The 23,050-nt window shown below is 45.8% G+C and overlaps 1 protein-coding gene across 3 annotated transcripts in view; it reads left to right on the top strand.

Annotated features, from left to right (window-relative positions):
• Slc14a2 (solute carrier family 14 member 2) overlaps positions 1 to 23,050 on the top strand; it is a 441,163-nt gene that overhangs the window by 390,927 nt on the left and 27,186 nt on the right. Inside the window, exons 8-13 of one of the 3 annotated variants that reach the window (XM_076555557.1) lie at positions 536 to 664; positions 4,628 to 4,820; positions 11,838 to 11,985; positions 13,134 to 13,268; positions 13,595 to 13,644; positions 14,192 to 14,366. In XM_076555557.1, coding sequence (XP_076411672.1) covers positions 536 to 664; positions 4,628 to 4,820; positions 11,838 to 11,985; positions 13,134 to 13,268; positions 13,595 to 13,644; positions 14,192 to 14,366 — 830 coding nt within the window. Of the gene's footprint in view, positions 1 to 535; positions 665 to 4,627; positions 4,821 to 11,837; positions 11,986 to 13,133; positions 13,269 to 13,594; positions 13,645 to 14,191; positions 14,367 to 18,863; positions 19,570 to 21,218; positions 21,359 to 23,050 lie in introns of those variants that run through there. The other 2 variants (XM_076555559.1, XM_076555558.1) reach the window with 2 other exon arrangements.

The raw sequence follows: 23,050 nt of genomic DNA, 5'->3' as shown, positions 1-23,050 counted from the left end.
GGTCCAGCTGGCTATCCTTTTGGTATGTCAGTGTCAACCCCCTCCCCAACACAACTATCTCATAGGGCTGGGGCTAGGACAGATTCCATTCTACTTTCTGACTTGTGATTCCTTCTGTTTATAGACACTCACCCCCCAAACCAGGTAACTCTGTTGTAAATAATAGGTTCCCTCTCGAGATGGCATCCAGTCTGGCCCCTGAGCCAGGGAAACGCCTCTCTACCACTGACCCTGTACCGCCAGAGAAGTTATTGTCAGCGAGAACTACCACTAAACCTCAGCCACCTTGACACTTTTTTTTTTATTTCTGAAGCACTTCCTCTCTTTCTCTTTGGATATGTTTTATTTACTACTTACCCTGACACTTCTCCTTCACTGGGCCATACACACGTCTAGTCCACCATCTCACCTGGGAGTCTCATTTTTCGTCTGTTATTAAAGGAATTGTCTAAGTTGCACAGATTCTGGAGTTCCAAGGTGAAAGCTCAGCACGCACCACCAAGTGCTAATGCAAAATAACTTCCACCCAACCCAGGGCAGCCATCGCCTCTGGACTCCACGGCTACAACGGGATGCTGGTGGGACTGCTGATAGCCGTGTTCTCGGAGAAGTTAGACTACTACTGGTGGCTTCTGCTTCCTGTGACCGTCACCTCCATGGCCTGGTGAGACACCTGCCTGTTTCTGTTCACGGAGATGCTCAGTGGGTAGGGACAGGACATGCACACTTGTGTAACCCTGTGTCTCCATACACAGATGATTTTGTCTAGCAAGACACCATGAGAATCCATAAATTCATGACTTCAGGACCAATACAAGGGGGTTAAGTGCAGATATGGATTACCAGAGACCCTGTAGAGCAGTGAAAGACCACGTTTTATTGTGTTGTTAATCTTCCTTCCTAAAAAATAAAGGCTGACATTTATTGACTAGTTTGTAAGTACATGGTACTAAGCAAGGTGGGATTATATTTGTTCCCAGCTTGCAGAAGAGAAGATGGAGGCATAGAGAAAGTAAATAACTCATTCCAGGTCATACAGTCAGAGTTTTTGAGACTGGCTTTCTGAATCTGGAATCTGCATTATGAAACTCCAGGCTATATGAGAATCATGTGGCCTATGCAAGCCTTCAAATCTGTAAACACACTCGTGATAGAATCAGAGGGCTTTCTTGGAACAGGAGGTCTGTATGCAAAGCACAAAGTCTTTTAATGAGAGCATACAATTGAGAGCTTCCTCAAGAGGGAAGAGAGTTAGGAACAAATAGTCACTGAACACAGAGTGTGCTTAGCCATTCACACATATGATCCTAATTTCATTTGAATTGGAAGAGGGTCAGTAAAGTGTCCAAATGGCCCAATAGTATGCCTGCTGTTATATGAACCTGTGTCTCCAACTTTTCACATCACACATCTATACCACCCTGCTCTCAACTCCTCTCAGACATGGTGATTTATTCCTGTTCTCAGCAATAAATCAGACATAGTGATTTATTTTTAACATCTCCAAGAAGTAAATGTCTTTCTTAGGTTTCGAAGTCTGGAGTTACTAAAACCAGTTAGTTCAATTTAGCTTAAGTACTGTTTCATGGCTTTTTAGCGGTGCTTGCAAATAAATTACTGCATTAGGCATTCTGGGCAATTTATTTTTTTTTTCTTCTTGGGGTTTCTATCTTCCTTGATGCATTGGGACAGAAGATAAAATGGTCATTTCTTGGGGGGATTTCTTAATGCTCCCCACATGTCCCCCAGTGAGGAGCAGAACTCATCCTCATTTGCATGCGTTTGTTTTATAACTACATGGATTCAACCCCTCAACACAGCCCTTCTGCCATATGGCACTGGGTGGCAGCTTAGACTTCAATGCCCCCAGCCCCCATTTCCCAAATTAAAAGGCAGAAAACACTGATTCCTGCTCTGGGTGGAATTCTGAACTAACTTCTCCTCTGGTGCATTCGTCAACATGGCCCTTGAAATTCAGTTCCTTTAGCCTGGGTATCATAATACTATTTTCAAGATTCATTCACTATAATATATATATATTTTATAAAACAAGATTCATTTCAAGATTCATTCACTATAAAATATATATATTTTATAAAACAATGCAATATATATTATATATATAATATATATATGAGTACATAAGACTATTCACTGAACACAGGTACTATTGATAAGTGTGGATAAGGAGGAACCTCTACTCTCTCGGGTTTGTGTTTTTTCTTTATTAACTAGTTTGTAAGAGGTAAACTTATAAACTAGTAACTAAAAGTTTCTTAACAATGTCTTTAGAACTTTGAGAAAAGTGAGATGGTCAGAGAAAGATACATTGCAGATGGGAAGTTTGAGTTACCACTTATATGACAGGAAGACATGTACCAACCAAAGGTCTAGGTGAAGGATGCCTCAGAAAAGAGACTCCAAATAGAGAATGTGTCCAAGAAATAGAGGCAAGACCAGAGAGCTTGAGGCCCTAAGAGTGACGGAGATGGGGCAGGGGGTGAAAGCACAGTAGATGACGGGTCCCTAGCACGATATGTATCCAATAAATATTCCGGTTTTATTACATCTGTGGTAAAAATGGAACACAGTTACAAGGTGCGAATTAGAGCAATGATGTAAACCCAAAACTAAATAAGCTTTGCTGCCTACAAAATGGGGCATGGATTTAGATGGAGCAAGAGTGGTTGCATAATCATAATAAAGATTTACTAAAAAGATCCACAGAGACAGGGGTGCTTGGACTGGAGTGAGAGATGTGAATATCACCAGAGGAGACTGGGTTTCCAGATTATTTAAGGAAAACAAAGGCCACAAGACTTTCTAAAGAGGTGGCAATAAAAAGGAGATCAGGAGGAGAATATTCAATACACTATTGTAGTTTGCTTGAGTATCTGGGTTATGGAGGCGGTCTAAGAGCACAACCAGAAAACAGAAGCAAACAAAACTTCTTTCTAGACACAGCATGTGTTAGACTTCCAAGCAGAGGCGTTGAGACACCCCCCTGGACACACAAATCTAGAAGCTAATGACAGCGTCAAATTTGAAAGGCAGAAGCACATAGGTGTTTCATCTGGGGGATTAAAGACTAATCGTTCAAAGGAGAAGAGGGAAGAGAGGAAGGATCCAAGTCAGAACCAAGGAATCTTCCAATTAGATGTCTGGCAGAGAGGAGGGAGTGTCATGGAAGGGAACTTGAGAAGGAGTAAGTAGGGTGTGATCTAAGAAAGCTCAGTGTCGTGGTAGCCCACACAGAAAGTATTTCCAAACAGTGTCAGATTCCAACTTCAAATTAAGAGGAAGGGAGTGATTGTGAACTCGCCAAGTAAGATGTCATTTGGTGAACTTGACAAGAGCCATTTCTAGGCTGTAACTGAGAACACATACCTGACTGGATGGAGCTCGGAACGACAGGAGCAGGGCGGGTGGGATAACGGAGCGCCAGCCCTTCCTGCAGAGCACGACTGGGAGAAAGCAGACATGGGAAGGAGCGAGTGCCAAGTTAAATGGAGACAGAAAGCAGACACCACTAAAGTGTGCCTACCATAGCCTGACAAGAATGGTCTGGAGGAAAAGGGGATCTGTGTTACAGAGAACAGCACAAGAGCAAAGCCTTTGAGAAGAATCCAAACCACAGAACAGGGGGAAGAGCTAATCTGATAAAGGAGGGGGACACTTGCATCCAATGTGGGAGGCCGAAAGGCAGTGTGGGAACAAAGCTAGCAGGGTGTGGGTTTTTATGGCCTAGAAAATGAAACATTTCTCATCTCATCACTTTTTTATGAAGTAAATAAAACCTTGTGGTTGACCCAGACAGAAAGGGATGCAGACATAAGAATTCAAAGAGAAAAGCAAACATGAACGAGCTCTCAGTGTGCTAGAGTTAATTCAGGCAGACCTGAATGTCCATGTGAGAGCCGTGGCCACTAATTAAAGACAGGCCATGCAACCAGGTCACGGAGCTTTCTGCCTTTTCCAGCTGCCTCTGAGTGTGAGAGATGTGCTGGGTATCAGGGGTGGTTAATCCCTTCCAGGGAAAGCTGAACCTGGGAGAAATTCATTTCTTAGCATTGCTCACGTAGCTGCTACAGTATAAGAGCCTGGATTTGCATTCGGCTCCATCTGTGTCCAAGATCCATGCTCTTTCCCAGGAACAGGCCAGAGGCCAAGAAGGCAGAGGGTGCAAACTGAAGAATTTGTTTTGTCTAGCAGTCCCCAGAGTGGCTCCCAGAGTCCAGTCCCGCTCATTGCCTACATGTCCTAGAGTCATCCACCGAGGAGCTGAGACCCTAAAAATGCTGTCACAGCCCTAGGCAACAACTGGCACACATCCGGATGAGCCAAAGGCAATAGTGACATTTTATAGGGGTCAGGTTTTGTTTGGTTTTTCTCAGTTGAAGACCCAAAGACATATCTCAACCATTTTATAAGGTATTCCATTCAAAGTATTGTGTTTTCTCTTTGCTTCCTCAAACGGAGAACCTTCTTCCCAGTCCTAGCTCAGTGGACCCCTGGAATCCCAAGGGAAGCATGAAGACAGAGATGGCAGATGGTCCAATAGCCAGAGGGAAGACAGTCAGCTGAAGGGTAATCAGGGTGATTAATGCTTCCTCTCTTCTTTCTACAGCCCAGTTATTTCTAGCGCTTTAAGTAGCGTCTTCGCCAAGTGGGATCTGCCCGTCTTCACACTGCCCTTCAATATTGCCCTAACCCTGTACCTGGCAGCCACAGGCCACTACAACCTCTTCTTCCCCATGACACTTATCGAGCCTGTGTCTTCGGCTCCCAATATCACCTGGACAGAGATTGAAATGCCTTTGGTAAGTTACCCAGTGGCCGTGAGCCGAGAACCCTGGACTCTACTGTGAACCCTTTCGCTTACCAGCTTATCTGTTAGCCGGGTTCCATCCCTCAGTAGAAACCAGGTGGGGCTGGTCATGGCAATGCATACTGTTAATCCCAGCATTCAGAGGAGGCAGAGGCAGATGGGTCTCTATGAGTTTGAGGCCAGCATGGTCTACATAGGGCTCTCCAGGCCAGTCAGGGCATCATAATGAGAACTGTCTCAATTTAAAAAAAGAAAGAAAGAGAGAGAGAGAGAGAGAGAGAGAGAGAGAGAGAGAGAGAGAGAGAGAGAGAAAGAAAGAAAGAAAGAAAGAAAGAAAGAAAGAAAGAAAGAAAGAAAGAAAGAAAGAAAGAAAGAAAGAAAGAAAGAAAGGAAAAGGAGATCAGATGATGGCCTCAGCACAAACTAGAAAGACTTGCAGCCACATTCATACACTCAACAAGTCTCTACTAGACATCTAGCTCATGCCTGAAACTTTCACATTCTGACTATATACCTGAAAGAAGCCAGTCATGAGACCTACATTCTGTACAAGAAAAGAGACAACCCACAGTGAACTACAAGTGTAAAGCTGATAATGCAAGGCAGCTTCAGCTGAATGAAAAGCATTAGATGAGATAGGTAATTTGATAAGGCAGTAAGAGACTAACATAAATACTTTAAAATAGTATTTAATTAGGTATTATCTATAGAAGACTGGGTGGATTCTTTTTTTTTTTTTAATGGTGGTTCTCAAGTAAATAGTAATTTTATTCCTCAGGAACTTTAGTCAATGTCTGGAGATATTTTTTTATTGTCAAGCATGACCAGTGGTTAGGGTGTGACTCAGTTTGTAGAGCGCACGCAGCATATATAAAGCCCTGGGTTCAATCCTCAGCACCATATAGATCCAGTGTAAAGGCACATGACTGTAATCCAACCCTTGGAAGACAGAGGCAAAATGCCGACGTCATCCTCACCTACATATCAACTTTGAGGCTAGCCTGGAATACAGGTCTTAAAAAGAGGAAAAAAGGAAGGGAAGGGAGAAGGGGAGAAGGGGGAGAGAGAGATTAAGAAGTAGATGCTAGACCAACAAGACGACTTGGCAGGTGAAAATGTCTGCCATGCGTGTCTGAGAACCTAAGTTCATGTGAGTTCAACCCTCAGAACATGCACTGGGAGGAAATAAGCAAATTCCAGGGCTTGCTTTCCTCTGACCTTCACACATGTGCTATGGCACACACATGCCCACATTCAGGCCTACCATGTGTGTGCGTGCACACACACACACACACACACACACACACACACACACACACACACAATGATAATAATAGAATGCTACTAGTATCTAATGAATAGAATCCAGGAATGCTATTAAATATCCTACAATGCACAGAACAACTGCCCTCCCCCAACAAGGAATTAGATAATCTGGGATGCCGGTAGAGCCAGAGTTGAGGATATTGCTTATGCTTATACTACTTACAAATGTGCATGCTCATTTACTCTCCTGATTGATACACATAAGAATATAGGAGCATAAGATTCTAAAAGTATGTAGAATTATAAAATCTTAGCCTGGTTAACAAACAGAAATAGCCACCGGCTAGTATTGTATCACGTAAAATACTTTAGTGTTGTATAAGTGCAAGCTGATTATGTATCACCCTATCCTATGCCCATATTATATCAACTCATTTCACCCTGCAGTTATACCACCGTTCCTCCCGATGAGGAAACCAAGGCACAGAGGCAGTTGTCCAAGGTCAACCTGCAGCTAGCACCTAGCTTAATGTCCAGGCAGTGTTGCAGAATCCTAACTTTGAACCACCATCCCATACTCCCAGGCAGGGCATGTGCCCTCTGCTTGGGACAATCATAATATGATAAAACTTACTCCTTCTCAAAAAAAGTCCACCTATCACCAAGTCCCTTTAATTATAGACATGCTCTACATGGTCCTTGAAAATCCATCTCCCTTTATAGTTACCCCACACTTCCAGCTCTGCTTCCTAGAGTACCTGGGGTTTACCTCTGTTACAGTCTTTTTGGCATTTGAAAACAACCCAAGTCCTCAGATAGAAACAGGTTTGACTTCTGGGTCCTCACCATCCAGCCACAGCTGCTGTGAATACCTGAGCTTCAGTGTGGCTCTCTGCTGGTGTTTCAGCTCCACCACTCCTGGGTATTCCAGGGACAGCCATGCTCAAAACCCTGCCTTTACAGGAAGGCCCAGCTCTAGAGGCCAAGCGAAAAGAAGGAGTGGGAAGAGAAGCTAAACCCACTGTCAATGATCAGCCATCTGAAAGGCAAAGGGGGGGGACAGACAGACAGACACACACACACACACATATACACACACTGTCAGTCACAGGATCATGATGGCACAGCCTAAGTGCTGTGGGATGTTCTGTATGTCCTGTGGGAAATTATATGTAATTTTACTTTGTTAAGGTTAAAACCTTCCTTTTAGAAAAAAAAAGGGGGGGAGGGAGTGTTGTGGGATGTTCTGTATGTCCTGTGGGAGCCTGTTCTTGGGTTCCTCGTGGCTTTACCCAGCAGGTCCGCATAGAGGATGATTAGGACCACGGGCCTGAGTGCAGGTGTCTGAGATGATCTGCACTTGGCTGTGCTGAAGGATGGTCTGTATGTCAAGTTGCTCTGATTGGTCAATAAGTAAAACACTGATTGGCCGTGGCTAGGCAGGAAGTATAGGCGGGACTAACAGAGAGGAGAAATAAAAGAACAGGAAGGCAGAAGGACTCACTGCCAGCCACCGCCAGGACAAGCAGCATGTGAAAATGCCGGTAAGCCACGAGCTGTGTGGCAAGGTATAGATTTATAGAAATGGATTAATTTAAGCTATAAGAACAGTTAGCAATAAGCCTGCCACGGCCATACAGTTTGAAAGTAATATAAGTCTCTGTGTTTACTTGGTTGGGTCTGAGCGGCTGTGGGACTGGCGGGTGAAAGAGATTTGTCCTGACTGTGGGCCAGGCAGGAAAACTCGAGCTACACCTAAGAGAGAGGATCATTAAGGCCTCAACCCACAGGCAAGGCTAGATGCCTCAGTGCTGTGATTGCCCGTGTGGTATGGGTCCCGGAGAAAAGATGCCTGCCTGCACATAGCAAGTGGTTGAACACAAATCTGGGTACCTCAAAGTCCAAGCTCACCCTCTCTCTACTATTCTTGACAACCAGCAAATTGTCTTCCCTGTCTTGAAAAATCGATTCCACTTTGCTTTTACTCTGAGAGAGAGGGGTGGACAGGCTTCCTCTTTGGTTTCCGCAGCCTGTAGGTACCTGAGAATTACAGGAGAGAGGCAGGAGGTGCTCTGTAAATTTCCACTGTCTGCCTGACTGCCCTTTGTCTTGGGTGCCTGCTGCAGCGGGGAGCAGCGGGGAGCCCCAGGGAGCAGCAGCAGTCCGCACCTCACAAGCTAAAATATGGACCCCTGCAGGTGGAGGAGCTTCCTTCCAAACTCAGGCTCTGTCCAAGGACACTGTCCCCTCACTCCTCTCCTTCCTGGCTGCTTAGGCTTGCACCCTGTGTTCCCAGGTAGGAAGGTGGAAGTTGGACTCCGCATTCCACATCTCTGGGTCCTGGGAAATAAGACTGGGCCCCGGCCCCACCCCCACCCTTCCTTCCATACCCTTATAACAAAGTTCAGTCATTAAAGGTCACTCATTAGGAAACAAGAGATTGCAACATTTGAAAGTTCTCTGCAAGTCAAACACTGCTTCCTACAGAAAAGATGGGTTCTAAAATCCAATCCTATTGACGATAACCAAGTTCTGAGAAGGGCAAAGCAGTTGCCTCCCCACATCTACAGTGGGTGATCTATGAATCCAGTAGAAACCAACTGTGGCGTGTGACAGTCACTGGCAGCGAGGGAAGCACACTGGCTTGTCACAGGATACCTGTGGAGAAGCCAGGCCGGGTTTACTGTTTAAAGCTCCCCAGGGTGCCAAGGCAAACTTTGAGAATCACTAGGCAATCGGTCTATAGTTATTAAGCACCTGCTCTATGCTCAGCCACAGAGGGCTCTTGTCTCTTAGAGTCACTTGACTTCATACAGAAAAGAACCACAGAATCTTTTTTCTTCTTTTTCCTTTTATTGAAAATAGATTTTTTTTTCTCACATGCTGTCCTTATTAGGGTCTCCCCTCCCCCTACTCCTCCCAGTTCTCCCCACCTCCCCTCCCATCCTGATCTACTCCCTTACTGTCTCTCATTAGAAAACAGGCTCCTAGGAGATAATAATAAATAAAATATAAGATAAAACAAAAACTAACACATCCGAATGGGACAAAACAAACAGAAGAAAAGAGCCCAAGAAAAGACGTAAGAATCAGAGACCCACTCATTCACACACTCAGGAATCAGACCCACTCATTCACACACTCAGGAATCAGACCCACTCATTCACACACTCAGGAATCAGACCCACTCATTCACACACTCAGGAATCAGACCCACTCATTCACACACTCAGGAATCAGACCCACTCATTCACACACTCAGGAATCACGTAGAAACACTAACGGGGAAGCCATAATATGTGCACAGAGGACCTGGTGCAGCCCTGTGCGGGCCCTGTGCATGCTGCCTCAGTTTCTATGAGTTCATATGAGCTTTGCTCATGTTGATTTAGAGGGCCTTGTTCTCCTGGTGTCCTCCAACCCTTCTGGCTCTTATATTCTTTATGCCTCCTCTTCTGCAAGATTCCCTGAGGGGAGGAAGTTGATGGAAACATCCCCTTTAGGGCTCAGTGTTCCAATGTCTCTCACTCTCTGCATAGTGTCTGGCTGTGAGTTTCTGTATTTTTTCCCATCTGCTGCAGGAGGAAGCTTCTCTGATGATAGCTGAGCAAGACACTGATCTATGAGTACAACAGAATGTCATTAGGAGTCCTTGATTGCTGTATTTTTTTGTTTTTTAGAACAGTAGTATTTGGTTTTACCCTAGTCTCTGGGCTATCTAGTACCATGTTCTTGGTCACCCAGTCAGTGCCAGGTATGGGTTTCATCTTGTGGAATGGGCCATAAGCCCAATCAGATGTTGGTTGGTTTCCTTCACAAACTTTGTAACACCATTACCCTAGTACATCTTGCAGGCAGGACACCATTGTAGATCGAAGGGTTTGTGGCTGGGTTGGTATTTATGCTTCTCTCTTGGTAGTGTGCTGAGTTCTTTCCTGTACCAAAGACACTAAAACATAGCAGTGAAGGCTCTATGTAGACACCAGCTCATCTTCTCCATGTTCAAAGGGTTGTGTAGGTGTTGTCTTCAGCAATGGGGACTTGCTGTCAGTTTGTGGAGAGCAACCCCTAGTCTTGGCAACGGCCTGGGTTGTTCGAGGATTCCCATGGGACCCCTTTGGCCCCCAGTTCAATTAGATATAACCCAATCCCAGTACTAGAAGCATTTTTGGTGACAAGAAATGGTCAGGTGGGGCTCTGCTCCACTGTTATTTGATGATTTAATTTAGATCACCTTCATATATGTACATATTTTAGGAGGCTTCTACCGTAATAGGTTTCCATACTACCCCTCTACTGGCCCTTAATCTTAGCTGTCTCTCCCTTTATTGTCTCCCTCTCCCTTTCCCCTCCCCATTTGATCCATTACCCCCTCATCTATCCATAACTAGATATTCTATATTCCTTCCCTGTGGAGATCTGTCTGTCCCACCTAGTCCCTTACTCTATACTTAACCACTGTAGCTCTATGGACTAGCTTGGTTATTGACTTAACAGCTAATATCCACCTATAAGCAAATACATACCATATTTGTCTTTCTGGGTCTGGGATACTTCACTCAGGATGATTTTTTTTTAGTTCCACCCATTTACCTGCAAATTTCATCACTTCAGTTTTTAATGGCTGAGTAATACTCCATTGTGTAAATGTACCACATTTTCTTTATCCATTCTTCTGTTGAGGGACACTTAGGTTGTTTCCAGTTTCTGACTCTTATGAATAGAGTATCAATGGACATGGGTGAGCAAGTGTCTCTGTGGTAGGATGAAGCAACCTTTAGAAATATGTCCAAGAGTAGTATAGCTGGATCTTGAAGCAGAACAATCCCCATCTTCCTGCAGAATTGCCACTGATTTTGGTAGGGTTGTACAAGTTAGCACTCCCACCAACAATGAATGAGTGTTCCCTTTACTCTACACCTTCAGCATCTTGAGCTGTCACTAGAGGTACAGAATTATTTTAATTGTTTGGACATATTTGTTTTATATGTGTGAGTGTTTTTGCCTGTATGTATGTGTATGAACCACATACATGCCTTTGGAGTTCAGAAGAGGGTATTCCTATCCCATGGAATAGGAATTAGAGATGGCTGTGAACACTGTGTGGGTGCTAGAAACCAAACTCAGGTCCTCTGCAAGAGCAACATATGCTCTTAACTACTGAGCCATCTCTCCAGCACCCTAGGACTATAGAATTTTAAAGATGGAAGGTCATTAGCAAGGGCAAGCTCCCTCAAACGGGACAAGCCAATGTGTCTTGATGACAGGCCTTAGACTAGGAGTCAATTTCAGAGGCCCTATACAGACAGGCATTTATCAAATCATCCATGAGAACAGCCTAGAATATTTATAATATTTCCAGAACAGTCCTAGGATTTCCAGGAGTTTATAGGAAATACCTGGGTTCCTTATATCCCGCTGCCAATCTAGGAAAGAGGTGCATTCCGGCCTCCTCAAAGTTTCTCCTCTCAAAGTAAAAGCCATGTGTTCCCCAGAAGTGTTCACATCCAGCACTGTGTTAGGGGCTCCGCCTGACTGCATGTTGGACGCTGGATGCCTGGTAGGTGGTGGAGCGAGGAACTGTTTGTTCCAGCTTATGCCTTCCCCGGTTCTCGCTCACGCTGGAGGGCACAGCCATCCTTCTGTTCCCCCTCGTTACCCAGTGGCCTGGCCTTGGCCCTGAGGCCTGGATTTTGCATTATCTGCCCACATTCCAGTAACCTGCATTCTGTTGACTTTGCAGCTGTTACAAACCATCCCCGTTGGGGTCGGCCAGGTCTACGGCTGTGACAACCCCTGGACAGGCGGCATGATCCTGGTGGCTCTGTTTATCTCCTCGCCACTCATCTGCTTGCATGCAGCCATAGGGTCAATCGTGGGGCTGCTAGCAGGTAAGACGGAACCCCAGCTCTAGAGGGTGGTCTTTAGGATGATTATCTGCAACTCATTTCTCCTCAGCACACAGCGACCATTCCAGACTTGTCTTCACTAGAGTTTAGACACTGTCACTGGGAGGGAATCTATTTTTCTCTTCCTTGAGCCTCCTCCAAAGGGAGCAGATTGAAGTAACAGAACATGTGGAGGAATGCAAAGGCCCTTAGTATAGAGCCCAGCAGTTGAGAGAGTTGGAGGAGGGGAGCAGTGATGGCCCAAGCTGGGGTACACGTGGTCCAGCACTTGGAAGTGTTGAACAAGCTAAAAGGAAAGCTTTCCTAAAATTGGATTGGCATTTCTAAAGTGTAATTTCATATTCCTACACATATGTATATGTATGTACACACATTTATATATGGATATGCTCTTTCCCACAATAGAGTCAGAAAATAGGGTAAGGGACCCTGGGAGTACAGGACTATTTTTGAATTATTCTAATGTTTTGCAAAGACCTTTGGGGACAGAACTTTCCAAAAAGAATTGTCATTGGAAATAATTCTAAATTCATCAAAACTGCAAAGCAATAATGCAAGAGGCACTAATTCTTTACCCAGATTTACCTACGGTTGACAGCTGCCCCTGAGGCTCTGACATGCCTCTCTACATCCATCTATGTGCATCTGGACTTACTTCTTCTGAACCCTCTAAAACAGAATTGAAATTGTTGACAATGCAGCTGCTTGGGCTAAAGGAGGGCGCTGATGTCCTCTCCTAGGCTGTTCCTTATCCCAGGTATCATCACACACACACACACACACACACACACACACACACACACACACATACACGCACGCACGCACGCAAGCACACGCACACGTGCTTACATATACACATATACATGCTTACATATACACACACATGTGTATGTACATATCCATACACACACACAGGCACACTTAAACACACCACTGTGGGAATCCAGGACTTCCTCACTGTTTGATTTCCTACGATCACGTGCTATTTACAGAGGCCCCTTTGATAAGCAGAGCTGTAGGTATTTGGTGAACGACAGGACAAAGGATACCTTGAGGCCTGGCAGCAGCCATGGGAAGGCCTTTCTTCTGCGGTCCAAAATTACCCAGGAATACCACACCTTCTTTCCTAGCACTGACTGTGGCCACACCCTTTGAGACGATCTACCTGGGCCTTTGGAGCTACAACTGTGTCCTCTCCTGCATCGCCATTGGAGGCATGTTCTACGCCCTCACCTGGCAGACGCACCTGCTGGCACTTGTCTGTGGTAGGTTTCTAAGAAACTGACAACCAAGCCCCTCTGGCTGGTCTTTCATTAATTGGGTGCCTGTGCTAATTCATCATTAAAATTGATGGGGGCAAGACAAGAATGGACTATTGACTCTGTGAAAAACCAGGACAGAGTTGGGAGAGGATCAAAGGATGTGGAAGCTCTAACGTCTGGCCTCAAAGAAGGCGTAGTCATGGGAGAAATCGTTAAAAAGTAAAGAAGAGCACCAGGTAAATGCTGGTGTTGGACACCAAGGCTGTAGCAAAGCTGGTTTCATGTCTGGGGCATCCTGTTTTGACTCTGCTGGTCTTATTCCTCCGCAGCCCTGTTCTGTGCATACATGGGAGCAGCCCTCTCCAATATGATGGCAGTGGTAAGTCTGGGCTCTCTGAACCCCAGCCCAGGGTCTTCCTCCCCATCAGAACTTCCGGGCACTTGGGGTCTTGCAGGAGAAGACTAGGGAGTGGTGTAGGGGTAATGGGATCTGGTTCTTTACCCCAGTGTGTGTGTATCAAGGGTTATCCATGATTCATCCAAAGAACTTTTCACATGTAGTTCTAAGGGGTGTGTGTTTGTGTGTGTGTGTGTGTGTGTGTGTGTGTGTGTGTGTGTGTGTGTGTGTGTGTGTGTGTGTTGTATGTTGAAAGAATAGTGGAGAACAGGGACTGACAGACGGCACTCAAAGGCTGGGACTAAGAACCATTCAGGCCCAGCATTAAAAGATTCTGAATATGCCCAAAGAGAGCAACACCTCAACTTCCTTGACCAGCTCCTCTGACACTCTGAATCCAGGAGCACTAACTAACGCCTTCACGTGGCAGGAGGCAGCAGTCCCCATCCCCAGTTCTTGTCATAGCCTTCTCCCTGGGTTTCTGGCCCAACACACGAGCCTGGAAACAATCTTTCGTTTCAATTTGCAGGTTGGGGTGCCACCAGGCACCTGGGCCTTCTGTCTCTCCACCCTCACCTTCCTTCTCCTGACAAGCAACAACCCTGGCATCTACAAGCTCCCGCTCAGCAAAGTCACCTACCCAGAGGCCAACCGCATCTACTTCCTGACAATGAAAAGCAATGAGGAAGAGAAGTCCCCCAATGGTGACTAGCCCAGCTCCAAGCAGAAACGCTCTTGCCTGCATCCCTGTGGTCTCAACTCTGGGCCAATCAGCTCGGCACACTTGCTTTGCCTCTCCTTGCACCTGTATCAAATCACACACACCTGGTCCTCGGTACCCCTAAAGCTGATTTGCCCCCTCTGCCCAGATCTTTATAACTACCCACGGTGCAGTATTAAAGGAATCTGGTATGCCCTTGCTGGAAATGGAAGTGAGAAGTCTGATTTACACGGTGTTGGCATAAAACAAAAATGTTATTTAGTCTTTTGAGAGGAGGGTTGGGAGATGATACTGATGCCTCTAAACAATAGATGTTGTAGACTTGGCTTTGCTGAGGAGCAACAAGAAAGGACCCGTGATAAGAAGTGAAGGCCCCCTAGTTTAGAGTCGGGGTTTGGGCCTAAAGAGCTTTCCACAGAAGAGGGCTTTCACAGTAATGAAAAGGCCAGAGCATGGAAAACGGGAGCCCTGGAAGTATGGACAAGGCGTCTTGAACCTTCAAGCTTTCCCTTCCACTCACAGCTAGACAGCTTTTCCCAGCACTTGGGATGAAACCTATTTCCTCATCCTGTGAAAACAGAGTGCCTAAGAATTCGTCCTAATGTGCTCCACCTTGCCGATGCTCCTCTCCCAGTCGGAGACACTAAAGCCTGTATAGGCCTTCTCTCCCCCTCCCCAACGCTCACTTCTAAAATACTGGTGTTTGGGGCTGTTTATCATTTTTAATAACACGCCTCTTCTTTTTGCAATAATCCACACTCAAGCCCACCTCATGCCTTAGCCTTGTGCTTGTCCCGGCAAGTTCACCGTTGATCCCAGACGCTGACTTCTGATCATCCTTTGCTTTTTTGTTCATCATCCTGCCTCACAAACTTTGTGCTCTTCCGTGTGATACTCCTGTAGAATGCCTCCTTGAGGGAACTCTTCAAATAAGACCTGAAAGAACATAGGTGCTAAGTTCTCCAAATCTTCACATGACCGTAAAGTCTTGTCCCCAGCGAGCGAATAGCATTTTGTCTGGACGTGGGGGTCCCCAGCTGTCCATAAATGTCATTTCTTCATTTCCTATCTCTATTACAAATTAGAAACGTGACTCATTTTCCCGTGAGAGATGACCTTCTTCTCTAGTTGTTCACTTTGTTTGTGAACATGAGCCTACATGTCCTTTCTCATCAATCTGCCTTTCAACATACAAACCCAAGTTTCCTTCTTCCCCTTGGAGACATCACGCTGATCAGTGGTGTGATCATCACTTTTCTTGCCATTTGTCTTTTTGCTTGCTCTTTGGTATTTCCTCCCCTTCAGCTACAACCCGTGGATCCTTCCCTGCAACTCAGCAGATGCATGGGACTTGGGGGTTCAGAAATCATAGCTTAGGTGCTATGAAACCTTTGGGGGTGGGGTTGCAATCAAATCGCCACATGTGATCTGTTGTCGTCTATTTCCTCTTGCCTTTGAAATCTGTGTGACCCCAGCTTCATCCTATTTGCCCCATTCCATCCCAGCTGGGCTCTCATGCTGGTGACAATGTACTATCTGCCAATGCTCAGAGCCTGAGAATTCTGCCTTGTGGCCTGACCATATTTGCTCATTCACCCAGAAGGTTTTTTTTAAAAAATACAGAACTATTAATATGTTACTCAATCCTGGGCTTGACAATAAACCAGGAGAGAATCAGACCCGTCCCTGCCTTCAGGGAATTTATTTTATGGGGATTTGCCTGGCCAGCTGAATAGTATCACCTGAGACAAGGATGCTGGCCAGACAGCCTGAGTGCATTTAAGTTCACAGCACCAGTTTTCATACCAAGGCAGTTACCTGATTGGGTTGGTCTTCTGTTTAGGAATTTGCCTCAGGCATGATTTTAAGAACTCCAGGAAATTTTCTATGCCTTTCCTCCTGTCCCCCCATGTTTCCCGTAGCTGCTACCCAAGCATTCCCAGCTCTTCCTTTGGCTTAAAGTTTGGAACCTGTTAAAATATAAACAGCCCCAGCCTAGTAACGGCATAAGCATGGTCAGTCACTCGTGTCTTAGGTGGTTGGTGTCATTTCTGAGAACAGGTTTGATTACAACAGGAGGCAGAATGCCATGAAAACACACACAGCATCTTCTGGACCTGTCTGTGATGGAAAGGGGCATGCTAAGATGAGACCAAGTGAGGTAAATGGGGGGCTGAAGCATCCTTATCCTGCTGGAAATGGTGATGTGTCCCTTGGGAAGGAAAGGGGATAGGATCTTAGCTGTCTGCAGTGGGAGACTCGGAAGCACAGTGCAGAGGTAACAGACAGCTGGATGAGTCAGTGAATAGAGTCTCTTCGTAACAAGGCAACTTGCCTGAGCAATGATGTCTCCTTAGACTCAGCTTCCCACCCAAGCAACTGGAGACCTTGCAGGGCACGTTGTTCAGTGGACAGAGGGCTAGAGCAGGTGACCACTGAAGTGGCCGTCATCCAACTCCCAGTATCCATGATTCTGTGACCCTGAGTTTGCACCGAAGAACAAAGAGGAAATATCACTAATTTGGCAGAAACATCAGAACATAGAGACAAGGCTTATCAAAATATGCCATTATTGCTTTCTAGATTTTTCTAGAGTTTGACCACTGAGCCATCTGATCAGGTTACCCAAGTTCTCACCCTGATTACTTGAGAGGACAAGCTGGGGGTGGGGGGTGAGCATCAGTCCTTTGAGCTTTGCATTGACCTGCCCCTCCCCATACCTCCTTCCTCTGAACTCTATTTGGGCCTCTAAGAGCTCACCACCACTTGGTCTCTTTGCAAACTGAATTTGTGACTGTATCAAATCGGTATTCCCCCACATGCCAGCGTGCTTCCTATATGGCTCTGAGCCTTTGTTCCCCCAGATCTCAAAGGTTGTGAGGGACTGGAGTCATTCTCATCCAAAGCCAGGTGGCAGTGGCAGTTTCACAGTGTCCAGGATATCCACCCCAAACCCACACAGTCTTATTTGGAAACTCCCTTAAAAGAACCCACATTCTCCTCTCTCTCTCTCTCTCTCTCTCTCTCTCTCTCTCTCTCTCTCTCTCTCTCTCTTTCTCTTTCTCTATCTCTCTCTCTCTCCCTCTGTGTGTGTGTGTGTGTGTGTGTGTGTGTGTGTGTGTGTGTGTGTTGCTTGTATTTTTTTCTACCTCTAGCCACTGTAAGAAGACAGAGGAATTCATAGGGACCCCTTCTGCCTCAAGTAGAACTAGAAATTCTGAAACTTCAAGGATTAAAATGGAAGGGAGGACAGTGAGGCCCCTTGAGCCCACCCTTTATGAGTGAGAACTCAGAGTCCCCAGCCTGTTCTTACAGTCAAGGGAGGGGGGAGATTGCTGGAACACAGTGAAGCAAAGGAAACACACCTTTGGAGCACAGATAGCTTGAACTTGAATTTACTCCACAAGGACTATGGCCCTTTCTGCAGAAGAACCTGACTACCACTTAGGCCCGGATATTAATTTCACTCTCCTTCTGCAAATATGGAAACGTAGAGTTGAAGGAAACCAGAGTGTTCTGAGGAAAACCTCATTCTGAAGTGACTTCGGGTTAAGCCTTGGAGGCCTAAAGAGACTGTCTCGTCTCAAGAGCTCCAAGTGCCCTTGGTAGTGTGCTCCGTGTTTGCTGAGACCTGTGAGGCACAAGATTCCACTGTGTCCTTCTGCTTTCTAGGACAGTTGACTGCCTCACCCTGCATATACCATGTGTATGACATGTGTGCCTGAGAGATGCTGTGTTACACCATGGTTCTGTGTAGCTCATGAACCCTGTGTGACCTTCCTGGATGGCTTCTTCACGGGCGACCTCTTCTCTTTGCAGCTGGGTGGCCTATCATTGTTTATTAGCGGCATCTCCATGTTGTATCTGGGCTAATTAGGATGGATGCTGGGAAAACAGGACTGGGCTTGCTATGGAAAGTTCAGGAGCCCTTCAAAGAGGCCAGGGCAAGAGTGCGAAGGGCGAGTGTCTAAGATGGAGCTGAGAGACTGGACAGGCAGGAGAAAAGAAAGGGGGAGGCTTAGGTATGGCCAGCAGCCCATCATGTAAGCACGGAATTGGTCTGCTCTCTACCAGCTCCCGACCTGTCCCTGGAATGTGGGGGCGCCTGGGTGCCTCCAACCCTTTCTGTTTGCTTTTCATCCTCCTTGATCGAGATCCGTCTTTGGGAATCCCAAACACCTGGTGTAGGAAGGGACCCTTTGACGTCAGCAGGAGAGTTTGTCTACTCAGGTGGAGCTAATGTCCTCAGTGTGAGGTATGGTTCTGATCCTGGGGAGGACGCTGTCTTCCGCCTCTAAGTGTATGCTGGGAACAGCAGTGTGGGTTGATGACCCATCATATTCAAGCCAAACAAAACATGTTTGTATAGCCCCCACCCCACCCCATCAGCCCATCAGACCCATGGCCTCATGGGACTTTCAAGAGCCAGCCTCCCTAATATATAGACCTCAGGGTATATTTTGGCCACAGTGGTTAGGCTATGCCCTTCTTAATCCGAGAGGGCCCTGGTGAGCTAGCAGGCGAACGTATCAACAAGAGTTAGTGAGGAAGCTCTGAAATTTCCCAGAGAAAGACCACATTTAGTATTAGGCTGGGCAGAATTTTCCACTGAGACACTGATGGCAAGCTCTAGTCCCTAGCCTGTGTCCTGCCTGTTGGGGAATTAAGTGCACTTATCGAGGTTGGAAGGCAAATTGCCCCCCAAGGAGACAACCCTTAGGTAATTGCTTAAAGACAAATACTGGAGCTAGAATTCTAATGAGAAGGGGTGACGCCTGGAGGACAACAAGGAAGCGACTTAACAGTTACCAGGGCTGCCCTTAAGGAACGCTGCCTGATGAGCTGATGTGGAGACCATGGCAGCTAGAGTACCTCTTCCCTGGGGTATTTAGGAAGCATCTTTAGTCAAGAAGACCAGAGTGCAAGAGGGCCGCCGAGAGGCATTTGTCTTTCTTCTTCCTCAGTTGGCAGACCTGTGCCAGGCATGGGGTCAGGGACAAGAATGAGTGGATTTACAGAAAGGTGTCAAGAGGATGGGCTGGAAGACGCAGGGCAGTGAGGGGGTCCAAGTTTAGGAGACATCGCAGCGCCTGGAGCTGAGGACAAAAGACATTGGAAAGAAGCTTCTTCTCCAGCCTGATGGTCTAGATTCCTCCAGCCCAATTTGGGAATCAAAAGAAGCTCAGGTAAGAGAAACTGGGGCAGAAATGAACCAGGTAGATGCCAACCTACAGGACCACCTGGCTTTGCAAAAGGAAGCTCTATTTTCTACCATTGAACTGTACTGGGAAAGACAGTTGTGGGATGGGAAAACTATTAAGAATTCTGGCAAAAAAAAAAAAAATCTAGTTCTTGGAAGCTTAACGCTGAAAAGGCTCTTAAGTATTTATAGTTCAAACCTCTTGTTTTATAGATGAAGAAACCATGGCTAGTCTGGAGACTTACCTAAGTAATAGGAATTGGCGACCTGAGCTGGTCTGTCTCACTCACTTTGTGACAGAGCCAGGGGAACAAATCAGCCAGCAGGTCCCCTTTCCCAGCTCTCCCGATCACTGGGTGAGCCGTGTGCTTTTGGTTTTCCACAAAAACATTCCACAAGTTTTCAAACCTCATAGCTCTGACATCATAGGGCCCCCAGGGAAGCAGTGTGTTGAAATTAGCCTCTGGGATGGAACCTCTGGCTAATGAGATAGTGTGGAATGCCTTCCTCCGGGGAGTCATCACCTGCTGTTTCCAGAGACCAGTTGCCTGCTCCAGGCTTGGCCTACCTCTTTGTGTTCCCTTTTGTAGACACACCCATAGAACTGGGTCTTCCTAGTCCAGGTGTGTCTACGCACCCCAGCTTCTCAACAACCTGTTGTGTTGGTGCCCTCATATATACCAATTTCAATAGCATAGACTTATTCCCCATAGCTACAAAAAGGAGTACTTCAGATGACATATCATAAGAAGCATTATCAGGCTACTGAAGCTATCTGATTGAAACAGGAACAGCCTTACAAAATATGTGATTTGTCCCAAGACCAAAAGTATTTATCAGACAAGAATTGAAATACAAGTGTGTGTGTGTGTGTGTGTGTGTGTGTGTGTGTGAGAGAGAGAGAGAGAGAGAGAGAGAGAGAGAGAGAGAGAGAGAACGAACATGCATGCAGATGTACATGTATGCATGCATGTGGAGAGCTAAAGTTGGCATTGGGTGACAATCATTCTGTTATTGATTGAGGCAGGATCTCTCACTGAACCCAGGAATCATCATCAATTTTAGCCAGTCTGGCTAGCCAGATTCCTCTGGTCCCCTGTCTCTGCCTCCCAGGTGCTGGAATTACAGGCTTCCCACACCTGCCTGGCTTGTCTGTGGTCTAGGGATCCAAATTCTAATCTCCATGCTGTACCTTAAATGCTTTATCCACTGGACCAGATCCAACACAAAAGTTTTAATACATAGTTTCAAAAGTTTTAAAAACACAATGAATAAATTCTCAGAGGAAAAGAATTGCCTCTCTGAGAGAGAATGGGGTACTTTAATATCCAGGAAGAAAATACCTCATGGGCCATTTGTGTGGGATCACATTTGAGTAGATAAGAATCTTAGTTGGCAACTCATTGTCATGGTAGATAGTAAATTTTATGACACTGTCCTTCCTGGGACTGTTCATTTGGCATGAAGTACCAGGGGCCATTGGGAATTAGTCTATCATTGTTTTTATAAGTCCTTAGAGTCCACTGGGTCTAAAGTTCTAAGCAGTTGGGACCTGACCATGAGAATAAAGAATTTTTAGTTTTATTGGAAGAGGGCTTACTTTTGGCCTTTTTATTTCTACATTTGCCCTGGCAGATCAACAAGGTCAAACCATTGACAAGGGAAAAAGATCTCCTTTGGTCCGGAACTATTTGGGAGCTGAGAGAGAGCAGCAGGGGAACCCTGGCTGACATTGCTGTTCTACCACAGATTCATAGGACCATATGACATAAAAGGTTTGAGCCTTATTTTGAAGGGGGTGGTATCACAGAAAGTTGAAGGCTAGACTGTGACATCATTTGGAGGTCAAGAGGTTTCCAATGATAGAAGTGGGTATCAATGACAATGGTTGCTATCCCAGAGACAATGCCATCTCTGGAGCTTAACAAGCTATGATCTGGAAGACACCAATTATACCAGAATGTGAAGGAAGGAGGGGTAGATGACACGAAGTAGAATTAAGACAATAGAAAGGGGGCTGTGAACAGTAATAAAAGAACAATGAAACCTCTGATGCTTAAAAGTGGCTCCATAGAGTGATTTGAGGGAGACAGATAGGACATTTAATAGTGATTATGAGCATGAAGAGGAGCCCTGTGCCTAATAGAGGAGCCCAGTGATGTTGGGGTAATAGGTAAAGGCAGGAGTTAGAGTTCAAGTCACGAGCTAGGTCAGTTAATAAATTGGGGTCTGGAGGTGTCTGAAGGTAGATTTCCCTGGAGCTGGATGTGAAAGGGATGGAGATCCCCAGGTGGCTCACAGGAATAGGTAGGTAGAACTTTGTGGGGTAAAACACTCTTAACTCTGGATGGCTGGATCAACAGCAACAGGTCTTGTAACTTGGTTACAGTTGAGGACATTAGCAAGACATGATAGGGTCAGGTTCAGACAGCTTCAAATGACCTTTTATCCTGTGGGGAGGGTTAGAAGATGGACTCAGTCTCCCAAGTTAATGTATCGAGGAGATCCTGAAAATAAGCTTGGGGTGATGCTTGTCTCAGATCTTGGCGACAGCCACGATTGTCTGTCTTAGTGATATTAACTCAATGAGAGGAGGAGCCTGTTACAAAGGTTAGATTAGCCCTTTTGACCTTCCCAGAAGATTGAAGGCACCAGGCTAAATAAAAACAATACTTAGTTTTGAGAGCCTCGCTCATTCCCTAATGATATTGAAAATGAAAGTCAGGCCAGACTGCAGGGACCAAGGGAACCCAGGGTGGAAATACTGTGTTCTATGGTTACTGGCTACCTCTGAGGCCCTTTCTATTTTTGTGAGGAGTACTCCATCCACCCAGTTAAGGTATGCACTAGAGCTAGGGGATATTTTCATCCCTTGCACCAGGAAGGATATCAGTGGAATCTGTTTGTTAGTCTACCAGCATAGTCCCCTCTCTGGACAGGCTATAAAAGGAGATGGAGTCTGACGGCTCCTCTGGGATTTCCCTGACAAGTGGGAGAAACTTTGGAAATAGACTATGTGAAGAATGTCTGTGTCTGTGAAAGGAAGCCTGATTAGAATTTGGAGAGCTTTAGCTCTCAAATGTGTCGTCTAATGAAGATTGTTAAGTCTTTTCCATTAGGAGGATTGAGGGAGCAACCGATTATTTTCTGGGCTCTGTAACCATCCCTCTGGGGTGGCTATAAAGACCTAATCTAAAGCCTGTTGAGTCTCTTAAGTTGATATGTTGAAGGGGAAGGTGGGAGGGATACTGAGACCCAAGGCAGGCTTGAGTGGAAGCTAAGCTTCCTGTTTGGCTTGTTAATCAACTCAGCTTTTTCCCAGAGAAGTGTCAAAGTGCTGCTTTGGGTGGATCTTGCAATGTAGTATACATAATGGCCACCTGAGTTCAAGGCCAGATAGCTTCTAAGAGGCCCAAACCATCAGGGGCATATTTTATCGGTATTCTCAACAGCGAGGATATATATGT

The sequence above is a fragment of the Peromyscus maniculatus genome, chromosome 19 (genome assembly GCF_049852395.1).
Source record: "Peromyscus maniculatus bairdii isolate BWxNUB_F1_BW_parent chromosome 19, HU_Pman_BW_mat_3.1, whole genome shotgun sequence".
In the NCBI taxonomy this organism is placed as follows: domain Eukaryota; kingdom Metazoa; phylum Chordata; class Mammalia; order Rodentia; family Cricetidae; genus Peromyscus; species Peromyscus maniculatus.
Note: the sequence above shows the minus strand (reverse complement) of the source record. Positions and strands in the feature narration are given on the sequence as shown.